Here is a 23,065-nt window from a genome sequence, read left to right as displayed (position 1 = left end):
CCCATCCCCCTTTTTCCAGTGGCAATCAAAAATTGTCGACCCTATTATCCTTGTGACACATCCTTTTTTTTCATTTCATGTTCATTATATCATCCATTTCATGTTCATTGTCTGAATATAGCTGAAATATTGCTGCTCGGACGTTAAACCCCAACAATCAACAACAATCAATCATTTTATCATCCATTTCATGTTCATTGTCTGAATATAGCTGAAATATTGCTGCTCGGACGTTAAACCCCAACAAACAAACAAACAAACAAAACCTTTGAAAGTGAAAATGACGTCATAACACTTGACGCCGGTATTTTAAGGATGACGCAAGTGACGTCATAATTTAAAGATGGCAGCGGGAGTATTAATGGAATAGCGGAAGTTGAAAAGGATCATGGGATGAAAAACTAAACTATGGAGGTCACGTAAACCAATCAAGAAAGGAAATGGAAAGTTTCCGCATGGGTAGGACCAAAGAGGTAAGGGCCAAACTATATAAAATAGGGCCAAACCGCGTATAGGGTAATACTATACCTATACGCTATGACTATGGGAAATCGAGGAAGCAGAGCCCGTAACTGGTGTTTTACGCTGAATAATTATACAGAGGAGGAAAGAACCGCCATATTGAATGATCATGATTGATTGTTGGGGTTTAACGTCCGAGCATCAATATTTCAGCTATATTCAGACAATGAACATGAAATGGATGATAAAATGAACATGAAATGATAAAAAAAAGGATGGGTCACAAGTATAAAAGAGTCGACAAATTTTGATTGCCACTAGAAAAAGGGGGGATGGGTAAGGTTGGCCAATTTAGCCTCCAGTAGCGGAGCGCAAAGGTTCCTACTCCTATCGAATACCGCAGCAGGGTTCTTTAACGTGCGAGGAACGTGGCATCTTTCCCAACACGGTGCACCACTATGGTTTGCGGTCAGGTTTTCCGTATTATAGCCTGACAACCCCGGCATGTAACACGCCAGGGGTACCCCATTCCACCACCTGGGGCACACATCCCAGTTGCTCTGTGGGCAGAGCTTGAATGATCATAGTTTCCAGTATGTTAAGGTTGGAAGGGAAATAGGCGAGCAGGGAACCAGACATTTGCAGGGATTCTGTCAAATGAAGAGCAAGCGCTACTTAACTGGAATGAAAAAGATAATACCCAAAGCGCATTTCGAGATCACACGTGGTACTGTAGAGCAAGCTGATAAGTACTGTGAGAAGGTGATTTTGCACAGAATTGGACCATTGTGTTGTTCCTTGAGAAGCACAACTTACTAATATTCAGTGTGGTTGTAGGCAAGGCAGAAGTACTCTTGACCATTTAGTCCGGTTTTAAACGCTCATCAGAAATGCATTTGCTAAAAATGAACATGTTGTGTCGGTCTTTTTCGATTAAGGAAAAGCCTATGACACGAAGTGGAAATATGGTATTTTAAAACATATATTTGATATGGGGTTGAAAGGAAGACTTCCTCTGTTCTTGTCTAATTTTTTGTCAGATCGTCATTTTAATGTAAGGGTAAATTCGACTTTTTTTGAGGAGAAGGAACAGGAAATGGGAGTTCCTCAGGGAAGTATTCTTTCTGTCACTCTCTTCAGTATTAAAATTAATAGTTTAGCCCAAGTTTTGAAGGACAATATTGACAGTTCCTTGTATGTAGACGACTTTATCTGCTACAGGGAACAAAATATGAGTAATATTGAAAGGCAGTTACAACTTTCCCTCAAAGGAATTGAGAAATGGGCTTTGGAGAACGGGTTTAAGTTTTCTACATCTAAAACTGTTGGTATGGACTTTTGTCGAAAGGGAAATAGTAGAAGAAACAAAATTCCTTGGTTTACTTTTTGATAGTAAACTTACTTTTCTTCCCCATATCAGATTAATTAAATCTAGGTGTTTTAAGGCACTAGATATTTTAAAAATGGTGTCCAGTACCAATTGGGGTGCTGATACCTCAATTTTATTAAATTTATATAGATCTTTGGTTATGTCTAAACTTGATTATTGATCTATATTTATGGTTCCGCCAAAAAATCTTGCCTTAAAATTTCCATTTTTGACCTGCGTGAAGATAAAAAGGCCGATACCAATCCTTTATTATTACAACAAAAATTTTCTGAAATTAAAGCAAATTATCCAGATTTTTCGACGGTGTATACAGATGGCTCAAAAGATGGCGATAGCGTTGCATGTGTGCTGTCCATGGTGACAGAACTGCAACTGAACGGTTGCCATCGAACGGTTCCATATTCACAGCTGAAGCTCGAGCCATCTTTTTAGCACTTAAATTGATTACTCAATCTAATCTTTTACAGTTAATTATTTGTTGTGACTCTTTGAGCTGTCTTTTGGCAATTAAGAGTCACAAACTGAAGAACACTCTCATTTCACAAATTTTGTATTTTATTCATCGACTTTGCGAATTTGATAAAGAGATTGTTTTTCTCTGGGTACCCAGTCATGTTGCTATACAGGGGAATTCAGTTGTAGACAGGGTTGCCAAGAAGGCATTAAATGAAATAATAAAGGATGTTAGTTTGCCATACACCGATTTTAGACCTTTAATAAGAAAATATATTTTGAAGATGTGGCAGGACCGATGGGACGGTCTTGAACACAACCGACTCCATTCCATAAAACCCGATCTAGGTGTTCATCAATCCGGATCGGGCAATCGCAAAGAGCAAGTGGTCATGACTAGATGTCGCATTGGACATTCTAGATCTACACATGGCCATTTGCTTGTTGGCGATCCTCGACCTGAGTGTATCCCATGTGATTGCCCTTTCTCTATCAAACATGTTCTTCTAGATTGTGTGGATTTTGCCAAGACCAGGCAAAATTATTTTGACTGCGCCAATATGTTTGATTTGTTCAAGACCGTTTCATTTAAAAACATCGATTTCTTGCGGGACATTGGTTTATTTAATAAAATTTAAATTTGATACCTTCTTTGATTTTTCAATACTTTAAATGTTTTATGGAAGTTATGTTTCTATATGTATTTTATATGTTAGGTTTACCTTTTATGTACCTTTTTATATGTAAATAGCTTTTTGTTTTAATTTCATTATTTTATGAAGAGACTTTGACCTTGCTTTTAATATTCTCCTTACATTAAATGTTCTTGCCGTGATATGGCCCTGGTCGCCGAAAACGGCATTAAAAACATCAATCAATCAATGTACTATAACCAATAACCCAATTAGTTTCACATTGTGAATTATCGAAATAAAACACACTGAAAGCATTCGGTTGTTTGTTGGGGTTTAACGTCCGAGCAGCAATATTTCAGCTATATTCAGACGATGAACATGAAATAATGATGGAATGAAAAAGGGATGGGACACAAGGGCAATGGGGTCGACAAATTTTGATTGCCACTGGAAATAGGGAGAGGTGGGTAGGGTCGGGCAATTTAGCCTCCTGTGGCGGAGCCCTGTGGTTTCTACTCCGGGAGAACGCCCTAACCCTAAATGTTCTTGCCGTGATATGGCCCTGGTCGCCGAAACGGCAATAAACAACAACAATCAATCAATCAATCATTGTCTGAATATAGCTGAAATATTGCTGCTCGGACGTTAAACCCCAACAAACAAAAAAACGGAGTGTGGACCAGGTGCACCGGTAGGGTAAGCGTCCTCTGCTTTTCTAGAAACACCCGCCGAGTTACGTTGAAAGTATTAATTCATTCTCAGTAGTAATAAATTCAAAAACTAAATACGCATGTCAAGACATTTAAAACCTTGCATAACCTAGCAAATGTTTCATTTAAATTAATCGTTAAAATCGAGAAATATATTGTCCCTGGGATTTTCTGTGTCAAAGACCTCCTCCGAGTAAAATGATGAACAAGTAGCATGATTTTAGAATGTGATAGTTTTAATTTGTGACGGTTACTAAAATAAAAAAGTATACTCAAAGTCAATGCTCTAAGATCATTCAAACTGTAACTGCATTTTAACCGTCATTAATCTTGATTTAAAACATTTGACGAAAGATCAAACAGACAGATTTTATTGGAGGAAAATTGACAAAAAGATTAAGTCTCATTGATTTAGAAACAGTAAGTAGCCCAAAACGTCAGAATATTAACGTTTTCAAGTGGAAAAGGAATGAAGTGTCTTTCTGCAGTAGTTTTACTTTTTGATGTTATTTTTGTGGTAAGTGAAATAATTATAATATTTACATCAGTAAACAGCTGGAATATGTTTGTTTGTTTGTTGGGGTTTAACGTCCGAGCAGCAATATTGCAGCTATATTCAGACGATGAACATGAAATGATGATGAAATGAAAAAGGGGATGGGACACAAAGACACTGGGGTCGACAAATTTTGATTGCCACTGGAAATAGGGAGAGGTGGGTAGGGTCGGGTAATTTAGCCTCCTGTGGCGGAGCCCTATGGTTCCTACTCCGGGAGAACGCCCTAACCCCCGGCTAAGGTTCTAAGCACTATTTAGTCGCCTTTTACAAGCTTAGCGCTGCTGCAGGCCTATTCTTTTAACACCCGGACCTGCACGGGGCAGCTGGAGTATGAACAAAAATCCAATTATATGTGATTTTTAATTACGAAAAATTAATGGTTTACAAATTTAATTACAGGCATTTTCAATTATTTATAATTGCAAATCATTGCTATTTTACTTTACTACAATACTTGTTGGAGGGGTAAATATGTTTGGGAATGGGGAAATCAAGTTATTCAGGTATTTATGGATAGGGAAAGTATATACAATTAAATTAAAAGCAAAAGTTAAATGCTGAAACACATTTTTTTTTAAATATTAAGAAACAATTTATTCATGTAAATATCTGATAAAAATCTATTAAGATTCTAAGGGGATGGGGATTATTCTTGTGAAAATGTGAAATTCTCTATAGGGAAAGGAAGAATGGAGGTTGGTATTTCATGTAATGGTCAGTTAATCACGTTAAAGAGCTGTATTTCATATGATTTCTTTATTAAGTCTCGAAATAAATCTCAAACAAAAACAATCTTGTATTTTTTTTCCGACTCAGTCGGTATAGTTTCGCTTTTTACTCTTTGACCTTAGAGACGCTCTTCCATGGAAACTCAAGTCACCTGATTGCAATTCTGTTTCCCGATTGGCCAGATACTGAGAACTTAATGGCGTCCGAAAAAAACTTATGAAAATTTTACTGTGTCGGCTATCTTTTAAAAAAAATCATGTCTCTTCTATCTGTTTTTTTTTTTCTATTTCAGCTGGTGTCTGGAGTAACTTTAGGCGGAGGCCTTTACATGATACTAGGTTTCGAACACATAAACAATAAGTTTGCACCTACCTTTGACGATGCAAAAAAAAGATTACAAAAAATTATCGAAAGTAGGTATACTAAAACAATAAAACCTGATGAACAAAGATGATTTTTTTTTCTTTTATTTATTTTATATGTTGTCAGGATTTAACATTTCACCCTAACATCACTGGCTGACAAGGGTGTGTACAAGGCTATAGGTAAGATAACTTAAACTGTTTTGACAATATTGGTTTTAAATTGGTTATGACAGGAATAATACACGAATATACATAAATCTATTCATTCATTTACTACATGCATGTACCTGTAATTAAAAATAAGCTAATATGTATGCTCAACAAAGTTCATTAACATGAAAAAATGGTGTCATTGAAATATAGTGTGTAAGGGTGCCCAAAATTTTTCATGAGTAAATACATTATTCTTTTTCTGCAATAAAAACCCTTAAGATTCGTATGCTTTCAGTCCTGATCTCTAACTATAAATAGAAAATTAATAAATGAGCTCTGATAAAAAAATCAAAGTAAAACCTTTTCTTTGCGTAATGTTTGTTTGTTTGGGTTTAACGCCCGAGCAGTTATATTCAGGCGATGAACGAAATATGGGATGGGACACAAGGATAATGGGGTCGATATATTTTGATTGCCACTGGAAATAGGGAGAGGTGGGTAGGGTCGGGCAATTTAGCCTCCTGTGGCGGAGCCCTATGGTTCCTACTCCAGGAGAATACCACAGTAGGGTGTTTTATAACGTGCGAGGAACGTGGCATCTTTCCGAACACGGTGCACCACTATAGTTTGCGGTCAGGTTTTCCGTATTATAGCCTGATAACCCCAGCATGTAACACGCCATGGGTACCACATAACCCAGTTGCTCTGTAGGCAGAGCGTCCTAGCCCCCGGCTAGGGTTCTGAGCACTATTAAGTCGCCTTTTACGACAAGTCTAGCGCTGCTGCAGGCCTATTCTTTTGATACCCGGACCTGCACGGAGCTCTTTACGTAATGTTTGCTTGTTTGTTTGTTGGGGTTTAACGTCCGAGCCCCGTGCAGGTCCGGGTGTTAAAAGAATAGGCATGCAGCAGCGCTAAGCCTGTCGTAAAAGGCGACTAAATAGTGCTCAGAACCCTAGCCGGGGGCTAGGGCGCTCTGCCCACAGAGCAACTGGGATGTGTGCCCCAGGTGGTGGAATGGGGTACCCCTGGCGTGTTACATGCTGGGGTTGTCAGGCTATAATACGGAAAACCTGACTGCAAACCATAGTGGTGCACCGTGTTGGGAAAGATGCCACGTTCCTCGCACGTTAAAAAACACTGCTGGGGTATTCGATAGGAGTAGGAACCTTTGCGCTCCGCCACAGGAGGCTAAATTGCCCTACCTTACCCATACCCCCTTTTTCCAGTGGCAATCTAAATTTGTCGACCCTATTATCCTTGTGACCCATCCTTTTTTTTCATTTCATGTTCATTTTATCATCCATTTCATGTTCATTGTCTGAATATAGCTGTAATATTGCTGCTCGGACGTTAAACCCCAACAAACAAACAAACAAACAAACAATATTTCAGCTATATTCAGACAATGAACATGAAATGGATGATAAAATGAACATGAAATGATAAAAAAAGGATGGGTCACAAGGACAACAGGGTCGACAAATTTTGATTGCCACTAGAAAAAGGGGGGATGGTAAGGTCGGGCAATTTAGCCTCCTGTGCATGTGGCGGAGCACAAAGATTCCTACTCCTATCGAATACCACAGCAGGGTTCTTTAAAGTGCGAGGAACGTGGCATCTTTCCCAACACGGTGCACCACTATGGTTTGCGGTCAGGTTTTCCGTATTATAGCCTGACAACCCCAGCATGTAACATGCCAGGGATACCCCATTCCACCACCTGAGGCACACATCCCAGTTGCTCTGTGGGCAGAGCGCCTAACCCCTGGCTAGGTTTCTGAGCACTATTTAGTCGTCTTTTACGACAAGCTTAGCGCTGCTGTAGGCCTATTCTTTTAAACACCCTGACCTGCATGGGGACTTTACGTAATGTAAAATTGGATCTAAATATTTTAATTATTTATTAAGTTGTAACCAGAATTGTCTCTTGATAGTAAGTCATAGAATAAATGCTCTTATGTTTCTTCTTTTATTTTACATAAACAATATAAGCTAGTATGTTTTTGCTTTATCTTATACATGAATGTTTTCAGGGACATTTCTATGCAATAATTTGTACTGAAAATTCTTCCAAGTATTTATTTTCAAAAACATTATTATAAAACAATAAAGTACCTTTTTAAATCTAGGATTTCTAAATTTAAAATTGCTTCCCTTTTAAAAGATTTGTCATTAGGGTAGATTAATTTGATCTTATTTTTCACAGAAAACTTTCCTTAGCAGGTGTTTAAAGACGCAGCCCGTGTAGGTCCGGGTGTCAAAAGAATAGACCAGCAGCGCTAAGCTTGTCGTAAAAGGCGACTATATAGTGCTCAGAACACTAGCGGGGGCTAGGACGCTCTGCCCACAGAGCAACTGGGTTGTGTTACATGCTGGGGTTGTCAGGCTATTATACGGAAAACCTTACCACAAACTATAGCGGTGCTACGTGTTGGGAAAGATGCCACGTTCCTCGCACGTTAAATAACCCTGCTGTGGTATTCGATAGGAGTAGGAACCTTTGCGCTCCGCCACAGAGGCTAAATTGCCCTACCTTACCCATCCCCCCTTTTTCCAGTGGCAATCAAAATTTGTCGACCCTATTATCCTTGTGACCCATCCTTTTTTTTTTAATCATTTCATGTTCATTGTCTGAATATAGCTGAAATATTGCTGCTCGGACGTTAAACCCCAACAAACAAAACAAACAAAAACCCATTACCTATAGGAAGAAAAATCTGACAATGGTACAAAGTTTTAATGTATAAAGAGAATTTCATTGCTAACTTAGTAACATGTTTTGCTTTGCTCATTCCATACAGCACATCTTTCAAAGATAAGTTGTTGGTTTTTTTTTTAATACAGTGAGAAATTTCTCCCAACTTTTCCCTTTGAATACTGAACACTCTATCATCACCAAATTTTCGAAATTCATACAATTATAAATGAACGATTGAAGAGCCTAAATCAACCATATTTAACCCTCTCTATGAAATGTTTCCTACAACAGTATTACGTTTAATCCTATCGGATCGACCATCCAGAATGATGTATTAAGACGGTTCAGCTGTAACTGATAAGTTTGGTATTGCAAAGATGATTTGCACAAGATTGTTTGTTTGTTGGGGTTTAACGTCCGAGCAGCAATATTTCAGCTATATTCAGACGATGAACATGAAATTGATGATAAAATAAACATGAAAAGGGATGGGACACAAGGACGATGGGGTCGATAAATTTTGATTGCCACTGGAAATAGGGAGAGGTGGGTAGGGTCGGGCAATTTAGCCTCCTGTGGCGGAGCCCTATGGTTCCTACTCCGGGAGAATACCACAGTAGGGTTCTTTAACGTGCGAGGAACGTGGCATCTTTCCCAACACGGTGCACCACTATGGTTTGCAGTCAGGTTTTCCGTATTATAGCCTGACAACCCCAGCATGTAACACGCCAGGGGTACCCCATTCCACCACCTGGGGCACACATCCCAGTTGCTCTGTGGGCAGAGCGCCCTAGCCCCCGGCTAGGGTTCTGAGCACTATTTAGTCGCCTTTCACGACAAGCTTAGCGCTGCTGCAGGCCTATTCTTTTGACACCCGAACCTGCACGGGTCATTTTTTTGCACAAGAAAAATATATTGATACAATATGTTTTTTACAGTCGACTGTGGTTCATTTTTACTTTCGCAGGCATTGCATTTTAAGATTTGATATTTTGACAGAACTTTGGATATTAATGTTGTATCATTTAAATTGTTATATGGTATGAGTAATTTATATACTAAAGTCGAAAATAGGTATGTCTTACCAAGTCGTGAAGTAAAGATGTAACTAGATTTTATAGTCAACAAAATTTGTAATCATGCAATGAAGATAGGTAGACAAACTTCAACCGTCGATAATTTACTTAGAAAAAATATCCATTGTTAATTGTGTATACATATTTTGTTCATATTATAAAAGAGAAAAAGGTAGAATTAATATCATTCGACTTTCTTTTTTATAAAATACATCCTCAGAGAAATGTGGAAATATGCACCTGTCTACTTTAAATTGTCACTCATTGATGAAAGTGAATTTTTTAGTTGATTATACCAGTATTTTGTTAGATTATTACTGCTTCATTTAAGCGTGGCAACGATTGTATCCAGTATTAAACATTTTATTGATGTATTGGTTATTATTTTTTTTTACCAAAAATTCCATATATTTTATAATTTATGTGTTTTGTTTGTATTACGAAGCTATCAACATTTATCCTGGTGTACGATTCCCTAACCCACCTAACGTGACAAGGTCTGATCCATTGCAAGACATTCATTTCAAGGGATTTGTTCAAAACTTAGGCTATGCTTTAGTTGTATTCAGTGTGATAATAACAACCATTTGCATATTGTCAGTGATAGGGACGTGTAGGAAAGCCAAACATGTAATAACTGCGGTGAGTTTTGTATACAAACCTGTTAATTGACTTTTTTATTCTTTTTGTTCGTTAAGAATATAAAATAAATATCTAAAATATGTTATATTCGTAATTGCACTCGAATTTTCAAAGATACTGAAGACACAGCCAATTAAGATGTTTTAAAAGTTGCAGTATTTCTTTCAGCCAAGGTTAGACAATCTTCCTTTGTTCAATCGTAAATTCGTGGAAATAGTATACATACTTTGATCTTTAATTTGATTTATAAAAAAATAACATAACATGCAAAACATTATGTTGCAAGCGTTGTCATGCTAGGTACTCAACTTGTACAAGAAATTGTTATTGCCTTGCAACCAAAATAATTTATATGAAGCCACACCAAAATATGAAATCAAATCAACCCAGTGTAAGCCGAGTTTTGTCTCGATCATTTCATAAGACGTATAAAAGCCAAAGTACAAAAACAGGTAGTTGATATCTGACAACCAAAAATAGCCTTAAAACGTATACCACACTATATAGAGCTACATGCCAAATCAAATGCCTCCATGGAGAGCAAAGATAATATAGGAAGTACAGATTCCATTTTGTTATAATTATGTATATTGCATACTAAAAAAACTTACACACGTTTAACTGTGAAGAGGCGATTCCCTTTAACTTTAATGCAGTACAATTTTTTTTAAACAATATCCTCTTCATGTTCACTGCGTACTAATTTTAGAAATTCATAGAAGATATGAAAAAAATATTAACAAAGCTCTTGTACAAAACTTATAATGTTAGCATTAATTTTATTTACGATCATTTTTTTTAAATTTACAGATTATAATTGTAATGATACTTTTAGTGGTAGTTGAATTTACATGGTTCATCTTCTTTATCAAATATCGTGGGGTGGTAAGTAACGCCAAAATTTATAAAATACTATAGAAAACAACTTGTGTATCATCAATCAAATTCATATTAAGATATTAATGTATATTGGCATAAAATACCTTGTTATAGTCGTTACAATAAATCAATTATCTTAACATGAGATTATTGAGGGTAAATAACATTCATTGCAAATTCATCGTTGCCGTGGACTTAGTGAATTTCATTGCTCCAGTTTAAGTCCTTGTATATTTATTTTATTTGAAAATGACCATTTGTTATTGGTAACGACAGGAACAATTACTTTTATTTGATATTAATTGAACTTGTTTTCCTACTTGTACGGTCGATTCGGTTTTCTTCTTTTTTATCATTTAAATGTTTCAAATCAATTCGTGACCCAGATGTGTATGGAACACAAATATACTGGTCATGTGTAACACGAAGAAATTTCAAGTCAGATATTTCGTATTTCAATCAGATGATATTCCGGCAATGGGATTCTGTCCTCGTGATTATAAGAGATTTTTTAGGTCCTTGGGTACTCTTTGCGAACCACGCTAAATTTTCTTTAGTGCCAAATAGTTTTATTAGTTACTATTTATGTTTTCTCATTATTGATATATTAGAAATAAAGTTCCAAGGCAAATTAATATATTCTTACATAGATACCCTAGATACATTGACGCACCGGATGTGTATGAAAGTATGAAATGACACCTTGTCGATGTGAATTATGTAATCGGAAGATTCAATTTAGTCCCTGGTAGCTTTCATATGATAACCAATTTCCAAGAACTCGATCAATGTACATATCAAGATTCGAAATTTTTATGAGAAAATATACGTATTGTCTATATATGTTAGGATAATTTTAGAAATTAATTTACGATAATTTGTTGCAAAATATAGTTGATACAACTAATATTAAGCTGTCATATTTTTTTTTCTTTTAGATAAACAAACTAGTGGAAAACTATTTTAAAGACGATCTTAATTACGTTTACAGAGGCATTAGGTCGAATGATTCCTTCACTATTGGCTGGAACATATTTATGCAAAAGGTATTGACTATACTTGCATTATCAAAATTTCATTGACTCATACACGTAAATAAAACACTTAAATGGTTCGGACGACGTATATTGTGACAATTGCGAAACATCTTGTATCGTGATGACAATTTTACGGTGAAAGGTATACATTCAAGACTACTAAAGAGTTCAGTTTGAGTTTTCTCACATTAAAAAAAATAGCAGGAGTTAAAACGATCTGATAAAAATCTCAAGACGTTTGAAAATATCTGATGTGAAGACTTGTTTTCTAATTAATACCTTCCTCAAAACCAAGTTCTTGTGTAACGGAAACGTAGGGAGATTAAAGCAGACCTGATTTTGAGAGGTCAACAAATAAAACGGAAATTGGTAAAATCTAAAGTAAATATGCAGTAAGAAAATGATAACGGTAAAATCCGGATTCCAAAAAAAGCGTTAGAAAATCTGATTTGTTAAAGTATCACATATTTCAGTTCAACTGCTGTGGCGTCGACAGTTACCATGACTTCAGTGCATCACATTCCTTCAATGAAATCTGGGGAGAACCACACCATTCATTTACAGCCTATGAACCTTATGAAACCGCAATAGCATGTTGTGACAGAATAGAAGTCAATTTGACAATAAGACCAAAATTCCTTTATCCATGTCACAGACGTGTTTATACATCAAAAAGGGTAATCATTATTATTCAGTTACAATTCACAAGCGTTCAAGTGTAAAATATATCGAAAGTTAAGACGTCACATTATATTGATTTACTATGAAGTCATTACTTACGACTAATTTTACACTTCAGTTTTATTTTGTTTGTTGTTTTGTGTGTGAAAAGGACTGCACGTTCCCGATTGCCTCAATGGTATGGGTTTAAGTTTGATTAATTGGTGTTTACTGCCTAACCAGCAACATATCAGCTATATCCGGGCAATGAAATGGGTGATAAAACGATTGACCAATTGGTTGAGTGTTGGTTTAACGCCCGAGCAGCAATATTTCAGCTATATTCAGGTGAGGTAATAAAACAAACATGAAACGAACATGATAAACTGTGGAAATTGGGAGAGCAAAACAAAAAATAGGGTCTACTAGTTTTGATTGCCACTAGAAATAGGGAGAGGTGAGCTGGGAATGAAGCCTGCTGCAGCAAAGCCAGGACTCCTGTGGAAATATCACACCATTGTTCTTTAATGTGCGAGGAGCCGAGAATTTTTCCTAACACGGTGCATCAATATGGTTTGCGGTCAGATTTCCTGTGTTATGGCTTGACGACCCCAGCATGCCAGTGTAATCATTTCAACACCTGGGGCACAAAAACCAGCTGCTCATGCACGGGGCTGTGGGTTTTAGTTAAAATTCAATGAAAACAGAAGAGAAGACTATTTCTTTTAAAATGGAAGAGGTTATTTTGTACCATGTAAATGGAAATGTTTGCAGTTATTCTAGTTTGACGGTTTATAAGAGAAAACAAGATAAATTGAAAGCAGAAAAATATAAATTCAGTAGTATTTTTATTCCAAAGGAGTAGGATTAAGAGATCTTATTGGTATAAAATACAAATAACGTTTTTTTACAGGGGTGCTTGAATGTGTTTTGGGATGCCATCGACAATTACAAACTTACTGTTGTTGCCTGCTTTACTGTAATGGTGCTGTTACAGGTATTTATGTATTGAAAATTGGCTGTACAAACACCATTCAATAGAAAGTATAAGTATTTCTAGATTATGAAAAATATGTAATTAAATTTCATTACCCGCTTTATCACATAACCTTAGTAGTTCAAATGAAGTTGATTGGAATCTCTTTACTTGACTACCCCTTTCAAATGTATTAGTGAACATTCAACTGTTATTTTCCTTGCAGATAATTTATGTGGTTGCGAATGTGAGCCTTCGACAATTTAAACGAAGTAACAGATCAGTAGAACCAGACAATAATTTATCTCGGTCAAAGAAGGGTCCAAATAACTACAGTAAACACAAATTGCCTATTATTTCACCTTCGAATGAAAACACTACGTCATCCAGACTTCAAACTGAAAGTGGATATAAACCTTCATCAACCTTAGATTTACAAGAGGAGAAATGGTATACTGGAACAAGAAAAAAACCAATGAGTAGACTAAACCGGAATAGTGTAAGGGACGTGTTCATTTAGTACTTAAAAACTAAAAACGCTCACAATAAATGTAAGCATACAATTATAATAACTGACTGCCATTACTCTTGGTACTAGTGTAATTTAAGGAAAATAATGTTGATAATTTCTGAAAATAACGACGAATGAACATAATTTGCAGATAAAATGACTTCGTTTGTTTAACAATTGCTAATTCCTACAAATAACAACAATTGAACATATTCGCGGGAATTTATTAATTCAGCATTCCACAATCAAAATTTCTCCGTAATTATTTCTCGGGCTTATTTGTACACTACGCCTGTATTCGATTCAGACACTTTAAACAACTGAATAATATTCCGTTCTTGACATATTTTTCTAAAGCTTATATTTTGACACTTTATATATCAGAGCCCTTGAATTATTATTTGAAAATATTAAAAAGCACACATTTACAAATGAGTTTAAATATCATTTATCTTCTCGAAAAGTCTCCTCAGATTGTCATGTAACAATCGATATTCATATTAATAAGACTCATCTATTAAAAAATAGAGAAAAAGAGAAACTAAGGTCCAGATATAAATGCAATCATTACTTTGGTCATTTATAAAATCGGTAAATGAGGATTTAAATCCTTAATTGTACAATCAAGATATATATTTTAATATTGTCATAGTTAAGTGATCATGTAAATCAATTTATTTGTGTAGCTTAAGACACAGTATTACATTTAAAAGAATGACTTTAACTTAAACACGGGTAGTCTTGACAAATCTTCACATCATCTTCAAATGAAGACAATGTGGGGCAATGTATTTTTGAAGACGCCAGCACTATGAAAAGAGTGTATTAGGCACTGAATCGCCATTAAACATCCCCTTTCTCTGACTGTCCACTTTATGGTTTCTGTAAGTTTTTAGAACTTAATGAATATTGATTAATGGTTGGGATTTAACGCCCGAGCAGCAATATTACAGCTATATTCAGGCGATGAACATGAAATGAAGATGAAATGAAAAATGGATGCCACACAAGGATTATAGGGTCGCCAAATTTGGAATGCTACAAGTTAAAAAGGTAGGGATGGGTAGGGTCGGGCAATTTAGCTTCCTGTGGCGGAGCGCAAAGGTTCCTACTCCTATCGAATACCACAGCAGGGTTCTTTAACGTGCGAGAAACGTGGCATATTTCCAAACACGGTCAGGTTTTCCGTATTATAGCCTGACAATATAACACGCCTAAAAGGCGACTAAATAGTGCTCAGAACCCTAGCCGGGGGCTAAGGCGCTCTGCCCACAGAGCAACTGGGATGTGTGCCCCAGGTGGTTGAATGGGGTACCCCTGTCGTGTTACATGCTGGTGTTGTCAGGCTATAATACGGAAAACCTGACCGCAAACCATAGTGGTGCACCGTGTTGGGAAAGATGCCACGTTCCTCGCACATTAAAGAACCCTACTGTGGTATTCTCCTGGAGTAGGAACCATAGGGCTCCGCCACAGGAGGTTAAATTGCCCGGCCCTACCCACCTCTCCCTATTTCCAGTGGCAATCAAAATTTGTCGATCCCATTGTCCTTATCTCTCATTCGTTTTTCATTTCATCATTTCATGTTCCTTTTTATCACCAATTTCATGTTCATCGTCTGAATATAGCTGAAATATTGCTGCTCGGACGTTAAACCCCAACAAACAAACAAACAAAACATTTTATCATCATGTCATGTTCATTTTATCATCAATGTCATGTTCATCGTCTGAATATAGCTGAAATATTGCTGCTCGGACGTTAAACCCCAACAAACAAAACAAACATCCTTCTATTTATCTATTTTGTATTATCCCTTCATGTCTTCGTTGTCTGTTTATTACATTAGGTATACTACATGTTAGTTAAACATTCCCTAATATTTTGTTCTATCTGTGCTAGAGCAGAATTCGTCAAAGGCTGAATCTAATAACAATAGAGTGTAATGCAGATTCCAATAAGATAACGCATATTACCAATTACTAGTATTACATAGCAACACATGTTAGTATACCTGAAGCTTTTGAATTTTCCCCTGCTGTCGAAGAATGCAATATAGAGGAATAATAAAATAATAATGATATTCCTCAATTGTATTTCCTAACCCCATCAATTTTGTTGCATAAGGTCAATGACACTTGTCTCAGGTTGTATTTTCTAACCCCATCAATCTTTTGTAGTAATTAATGGAACAAAAAAGGTAAAAATATTTATCCTCGAACCTATCTGTTCATTTTAATCAAAGCATTGTTGTTAGGTTATATGTATTTTAAGTAATTTAGGCTTTAACGTACGTGTTGTTGCTTATCTTTTCAGCTTTTGATATCCATATTGTTTTTCCTTACTATTTGCCTCAGTGTTTGCTTTACTGTTTAAATATTGCTCTTGTATCACTTAATTGACGCCTTTGTTAACTAATAAATTTGTCGATTTTCAGTGTCATTACTTGAACAAAATGTTTTCACAACAGAGCAACTGGGATGTGTTCACAGGAGGTGGAATGGGGTACCCCTGGCGTGTTACATGCTGGGATTGTCAGGTTATAATACGGAAAACCTGACTGCAAACCATAGTGGTGCACCGTGTTGGGAAAGATTCCACGTTCCTCGTACGTTAATTTTGTTTGTTTGTTGGGGTTTAACGTCCGAGCAGCAATATTTCAGCTATATTCAGACAATGAACATGAAATGAAAAAAAAGGATGGGTCACAAGGATAATAGGGTCAACAAATTTTGATTGCCACTGGAAAAAGGGGGGATGGGTAAGATCGGGCAATTCAGCCTCCTGTGTCGGAGCGCAAAGGTTCCTACTCCTATCGAATACCACAGCAGGGTTCTTTAACGTGCGAGGAACGTAGCATCTTTCCCAACACGGTGCACCACTATGGTTTGCAGTCAGGTTTTCCGTATTATAGCCTGACAACCCCAGCATGTAACAGGCCAGGGGTACCCCATTCCACCACCTGGGGCACACATCCCAGTTGCTCTGTGGGCAGAGCGCCTAGCCCCCGGCTAGGTTTCTGAGCACTATTTAGTCGCCTTATACGACAAGCTTAGCGCTGCTGCAGGCCTATTCTTTTATCACCCGGACCTGCACGGGGGTCCTCGTACGTTAAAGAACCCTGTTTGTTTGTTGGGGTTTAACGTCCGAGCAACAATATTTCAGCTATATTCAGACGATGAACATGAAATGGATGATAAAATGAACATGAAATGATGATGAAATGAAAAAACGGGGATGGGACACAAGAATAATAGGGTCGACAAACTTCGATTGCCACTTGAAATAGGGAGAGGTGGGTAGGGTCGGGCAATTTAGCCTCCTGTGGCGGAGCACTATGATTCCTAATCCGGCAGAATACCACAGTATGGTTCTTTAACGTGCGAGGAACGTTTCCCAACACGGTGCACCACTATGGTTTGCGGTCGGGTTTTCCGTATTGTAGCCTGACAACCCCAGCATGTAACACGCCAGGGGTACACAACCCAGTTGCTCTGTGGGCAAAGCGCCCTAGCCCCCGGCTAGGGTTCTGAGTACTATTTAGTCGCCTTACAACAAGCTTAGCGCTGCTGCAGGCCTATTCGTTTGACACCCGGACCTGCACGGGACCCACTTGAATTGAACCTTGCAGATATTGGCTAGTTGAAATGAATCTTGCAGATATTGACTAGTTGAATTGAACCTTGCAGATATAGACCAGTTGAATTGAACCGCGCAGATATTGACCAATTCAATAGATATTGACAATCAGATATTCAGATAATGATGTAACCTAAATTTTAGATCCGAACTGTCTGTTGGAAAATTTGTGTATATTTTTATGTACATTATTCACATGCTAGAGTTGCAAGTTTGCCCCATTCAAAATGTATTTCCACTTAGTTACGGTAATTATTTTTAGAATATAATACATAATCATTTGCTGTGAAACGAATACACTTAAATAGATTTATTTTCATAACGTTATGTTATGTAACCGTGTTGCATGTTGACACGTCTCTCGTCGTAATAGAAACTGAAGTCCGTTTAGCTTGCGTTATCAGGAATATAATTCCACTAAAAACGCCCCCAAGATTTGTTGATATTACAACCGTTAGGTATAAATAGAAAGATACATCTCCTAGCAACTGCCATGTGCTGTAAATAATTAGTGGTGTCCATTGAATAAGATAAACAATTATGAAAAAGCACATTACTTTAGCTGAATTCAAACTAGCAGCTCTTGATAATGCACTTCCAATGCTGGCCCGTAGTTGTTTTGTCTCGACGTGAATTTTGAGCCATGTAAATGTGTAGATGATTGAAAGACTAACGATCATAAAAAGTCCAATGCCTGTTATCAAGACCGTATTCGCAGTCACTCCTTTTACTGAATCAAACACGCAACTGAAACAAAGAAAAAATCAAAGAAGCAACACGAAAGACATACATAGTATGTTAATACAAGGATGCATACATATACATAATGCGAGGTTACAAATGTATAGCCAAGTTGGCCGAGTGGTCTAGAGCGTTGCCATAGATGTCAGAGAAGAGAAGAGAAGGGATTCGAATCCCGCTGAAGGAGTGACCAAATTATCGCAAATTCGGAACCTCGCATCGATTCTAGAGTAACAACTGCCCCGTGCAGGTCCGGGTGTTAAAAGAATAGGCCTGCAGCAGCGCTAAGTTTGTCGTAAAAGGCGACTAAATAGTGCTCAGAAACCTAGCCGGGGGCTAGGCGCTCTGCCCACAGAGCAACTGGGATGTGTCCCCCAGGAGGTGGAATGGGGTACCCCTGGCGTGTTACATGCTGGGGTTGTCAGACTATAATACGGAAAACCTGACCGCAAACCAAAGTGGTGCACCTTGTCGGGAAAGATGCCACGTTCCTCGCACGTTAAAGAACCCTGCTGTGGTATTCGATTGGAGTAGGAACCTTTGCGCTCCGCCACAGGAGGCTAAATTGCCCGACCTTACCCATCCCCCTTTTTCCAGTGGCAATCAAAATTTGTCGACCCTATTATCCTTGTGACCCATCCTTTTTTTTCATTTCATGTTCATTTTATCATCCATTTCATGTTCACTGTCTGAATATAGCTGAAATATTGCTGCTCGGACGTTAAACCCCAACAAACAAACAAATCAAAGCAACAACTGAAAATAAAAGTTTGAGAAGCGACACAAAAACAAAAATTGTTTAAGCGATTTCAGATTTTGATTTTAGTTAAATGTAAAAACGGTAAAAAAAATAGCATTAAAACAAAGAAAACAAAGTTTTACGAATTATGAAGATAATAACGAAAAGAAAACTACAAGAATGTCGGCGATTTTGACAAATTCGTTACACTGCTTAGTTCCTTATTACAAAAATTGGTTTGTGTCCCATCCCTTTTTCATTTCATCATCATGTCATGTTCATTTTATCATCAATTTCATGTTCATAGTCTGAATATAGCTGAAATATTGCTGCTCGGACGTTAAACCCCAACAAACAAACAAACAAAAAACTATGATCCGTTGAATAAATCAGTTTTCATGGTGCAGATGGATACACCCCAACGATCCACCAGTTCATGATGACGACTATTAAACTTCTGTAGTGATGACTTCAATCTTGTTCCAACATAACCCTGTTCCAGAAGCCTATTTGTTAAGAGTTCTAGCGCGATACAAAAAGTCTGCGTAGTTTCGACAAGCTCTGGCATAACGTATGAGTTGTGATATGAACACTCCATACGCAGGTGTTGAAGGGATGTTGCCACAGATGAAAGGAAAGTTGACAATTTTGAATGAAAAGTCATCACGTTTGTCGTAAAGTTTGGTGAATAGTTTTCCTTTACCATCGATTTCTAAGTGTAGGTTGAGATACGAGGCTGACTTCACAGCGTCTGTAGTATCCTTTATCTCAAGTTCTTTGGGGTAGGTGCGATGTATCAAATCCCCGAAATTAGGATTGTTTAAAGATAATACGTCATCTATATAGCGGAAACTGAGAAGGATCTAGCTAAACGATATTCTTTCTTTCGGATCTGATCCGCTATAAGAGTGAAGGAAAAGGTCAGCAAGTAAAGGAGCACAATTTGTTCCCATTGGAATGTCGACCGTTTGTTGAAAAACACGTCCACCACACTGGACAAATATGTTGTCAATTAAAAATTCCAGCATTTTGTAAACAGCTTCCTCTGTATATTTGGAAGATGATTTGGAATTATTTCTTACAAAGTATGAACAATCTCTACCAAGAACTATATATTTGTATCTAGGTGTACCACCTTTTTTGTAAAAACAACCATGTAGAATGTTTTTAAGTCGGCATTGCAACTTGGGGATAGAAGTATACAGTATTGAAAATCATAGATTTTAATGCTATTATATTCAGATAAGTCTCCGAAAGATCTTTCCAATTTTTCAGGATCCACATTGAATTAATTCCACTACGGGAGTAAAAAGTATTGTTGTAGGAATGTAGACCCTCTTTGACAGTTGTGAGTATAGTAGTTAAAAGTTTTGAAAGAGGTTTAGTGGTACATTTTGTAGATCCAGCTATGAAACGTTGTCTATTGATTCTTGTGGAGTTTAGGAATCCAGTACATGAAAAACAATGTTGTTTTGGGCTTTGTCTGCTGGTACGACAACATATTTGTCATGTATAGTAGACAATGTTTTTGCTACATCGGGGTCTTTGAAAACCGATGAGCCTTGGCACTCATTGACTTACTTAAAAGTTTCATTCGTTTCAAAATTAAAGACCTCACGGCCTTAAGCCACTCTGACAGAGAATCAATGTCTTCTTGTTCTCGTTTTATCCATTTTCTTGCATAGTCCTCGGCATCCATAAGAACTTTAAAGTTACAATTCCAATTTATGGAGCGTGGTTCACGGTACTTGGGACCTTTAGAAAGGATATTTCGCGGAGATTCGTTTTTGAGGATGGTTAAATCTCGTGTAACGATGTGTTTGTTTGTTTGTTTGTTTGTTGGGGTTTAACGTCCGAGCAGCAATATTTCAGCTATATTCAGACAATGAACATGAAATGGATAAAATGAACATGAAATGATAAAAAAAGGATGGGTCACAAGGATAATAGGGTCGAAAACTTTTGATTGCCACAAGAAAAAGGAAAGGGATGGGTAAGGTCGACCAATTTAGCCTCCTGTGACGGAGCGCGAAGGTTCCTACTTCTATTGAATACCACAGCAGGGTTTTTTAACGTGCGAGGTACGTGGCATCTTTCCCAACACGGTGCACCACTATGGTTTGCGGTCAGGTTTTCCGTATTATAGCCTGACAACCCCAGCATGTAACACGCCAGGGGTACCCCATTCCACCACCTGGGGCACACATCCCAGTTGCTCTGTGGGCAGAGCGCCTAGCCCCCGGCTAGGTTTCTGAGCACTATTTAGTCGCCTTATACGACAAGCTTTGCGCTGCTGCAGGCCTATTCTTCTAACACCCGGACCTGCACGGAGCTGTAACGATGTGACCAAAAGGACCATATTTAAGTGGAGAGTTTTTTGCAAGAAAGGTCAGGTGGTTTAGCTAAAGATTTTGAGGTAGATTTTACCTATTACACACATCATTCTTTTCTGTCATCTTGCAAAACACAGACAGGTATATTTTCAATCAACTGCTGGTGTTTCATTGATGTAAGAATAATGTTAACAAAAATGCTTTTCAAAGGGAGATATTTGGAGGGAAAATGTTCTATAGAAATGTAATGCAAGATTTTTATGAGAAAAAGAGTTTGGTGACCCCCACTTTTCTTTTTTTTTTTTTTTTTTTTGAAATATGACAGTATGTCACTTCATTGATCTTGAAAGAAGTTTACAAGAAAACCTATCTACCAGTTTTCTAATACTTCGCGAAATAATGAGAATTTCGTACAGAATCCATATAAATTGTAAAAAAATTGCCTCTTTTAAGACTCAATGATCTCGAAATCAAGTTCGTTGACCTATGTTTTTACATTGAATTCTGAAATATGTTTATTCAAGGTAAAAATCTATATCTACTAGAACTATTAGATATGATCTACCTTAATATATACTTAGCGTAACGACATTAAGTCAAATTAGAGGGAAGGCGTCTACTTACAAGAATCCACTAGGTCCAAGTACGTCAAATCCAAACGCTATCATTGCAACAACAAAAGGACTAACAGTAAGAATGATGAGCAACTTCCGATCATGTGTTCCATAGTTAAGATTCTTCTTGAAATATACAACTAAAAAGGCGTTCAGTGCAGACGTAAAAGTCAACAAATTTTGGGAAATGCAAATGCTAAGTAGAAGAACAGCGTACAATATGCAGAGACCTTTAGGTTTTACGTGATCATTAGCGATTATTATCTGTAAATGATCAAGACTATGAATAAATGCATACGAAGCATCACATACACATCTATATACTAAAAACCGTTCATATGTATGCCACTTTGAAAATTTAATTTTTCTTTTTGTCTTAAATAAAAATCTTGACACTGTATATGTACTTATAAAACTTAAACCGAGTGCAACTACTGCTGTGATATGAATGATGTGAAAACATGGTCGCCCAACACCAAATACAGGAACATCGTATCCACTCACTGCAGAACTAAAATTTGTGTGGACGCAGTCTTCCACCATCTCCTTCCTAATGTAAAGCAGTTAACTAAAACTCCAGAATTGAAATCCAATTGGTGCCTAAAACAACTACATATTGTTAATCAACAAATAATACAATTTTGTTATTCCAGGAGAAAAAAAGCAATTAAAATCTAATATTTTTGCATACTGAGAAGCTTAGTACAAATGATTACTTCACAATGTATTAAAATATTCATGAAATTAATAACAGGATGCATTGTTTTTACATAAAGAGTAAACTAATCTTCACAAACAGGTCTAGTATAACGATCGATTTGCCACGGAAGTTGTTAGTTTATGTAATGTACTGAATCGTGACAATATATATGACGTTTTCTTTAAAGATATTTTAAAAGGCTACACAATACGGCATGGTTATGTTTAGAAATAAAACAAATAATGAATGAGGAAAAAGCCAATGAACCTCTCAACAAAATACATTAATGCGTAAATTTATTTTAAAAAGCAATAAACTGATGGACTAATGTTTCATAAAAAAAAAGATTAGAAATATTTTA

At 37.0% G+C, this 23,065-nt stretch overlaps 2 protein-coding genes across 2 annotated transcripts; one reads left to right on the top strand and one right to left on the bottom strand.

Annotated features, from left to right (window-relative positions):
* Nucleotides 1–4,075: 4,075 nt before the first annotated feature.
* On the top strand, nucleotides 4,076–14,095 carry LOC148617738 (uncharacterized). The gene is made up of 8 exons (XM_088585271.1): nucleotides 4,076–4,167; nucleotides 5,231–5,351; nucleotides 9,679–9,875; nucleotides 10,686–10,760; nucleotides 11,693–11,800; nucleotides 12,265–12,468; nucleotides 13,365–13,448; nucleotides 13,654–14,095. The coding sequence occupies exons 1-8, from the start codon at nucleotides 4,120–4,122 to the stop codon at nucleotides 13,945–13,947; spliced, it is 1,131 nt and encodes a 376-aa protein (XP_088441397.1). The 5' UTR covers nucleotides 4,076–4,119; the 3' UTR covers nucleotides 13,948–14,095.
* A 3,791-nt stretch (nucleotides 14,096–17,886) lies between these two features.
* LOC148617737 (uncharacterized) lies at nucleotides 17,887–22,689 on the bottom strand. Its single transcript, XM_088581639.1, has 2 exons — nucleotides 22,015–22,689; nucleotides 17,887–18,324 (listed from the first exon to the last, which is right to left on the bottom strand). The coding sequence occupies exons 1-2, from the start codon at nucleotides 22,545–22,547 to the stop codon at nucleotides 17,907–17,909; spliced, it is 951 nt and encodes a 316-aa protein (XP_088437765.1). The 5' UTR covers nucleotides 22,548–22,689; the 3' UTR covers nucleotides 17,887–17,906.
* Nucleotides 22,690–23,065: the final 376 nt, after the last annotated feature.

The sequence above is a fragment of the Perna viridis genome, chromosome 5, assembly GCF_037379345.1.
Source record: "Perna viridis isolate PV_CMFRI_1.1 ecotype Kerala chromosome 5, ASM3737934v1, whole genome shotgun sequence".
Lineage (NCBI taxonomy): Eukaryota > Metazoa > Mollusca > Bivalvia > Mytilida > Mytilidae > Perna > Perna viridis.
Note: the sequence above shows the minus strand (reverse complement) of the source record. Positions and strands in the feature narration are given on the sequence as shown.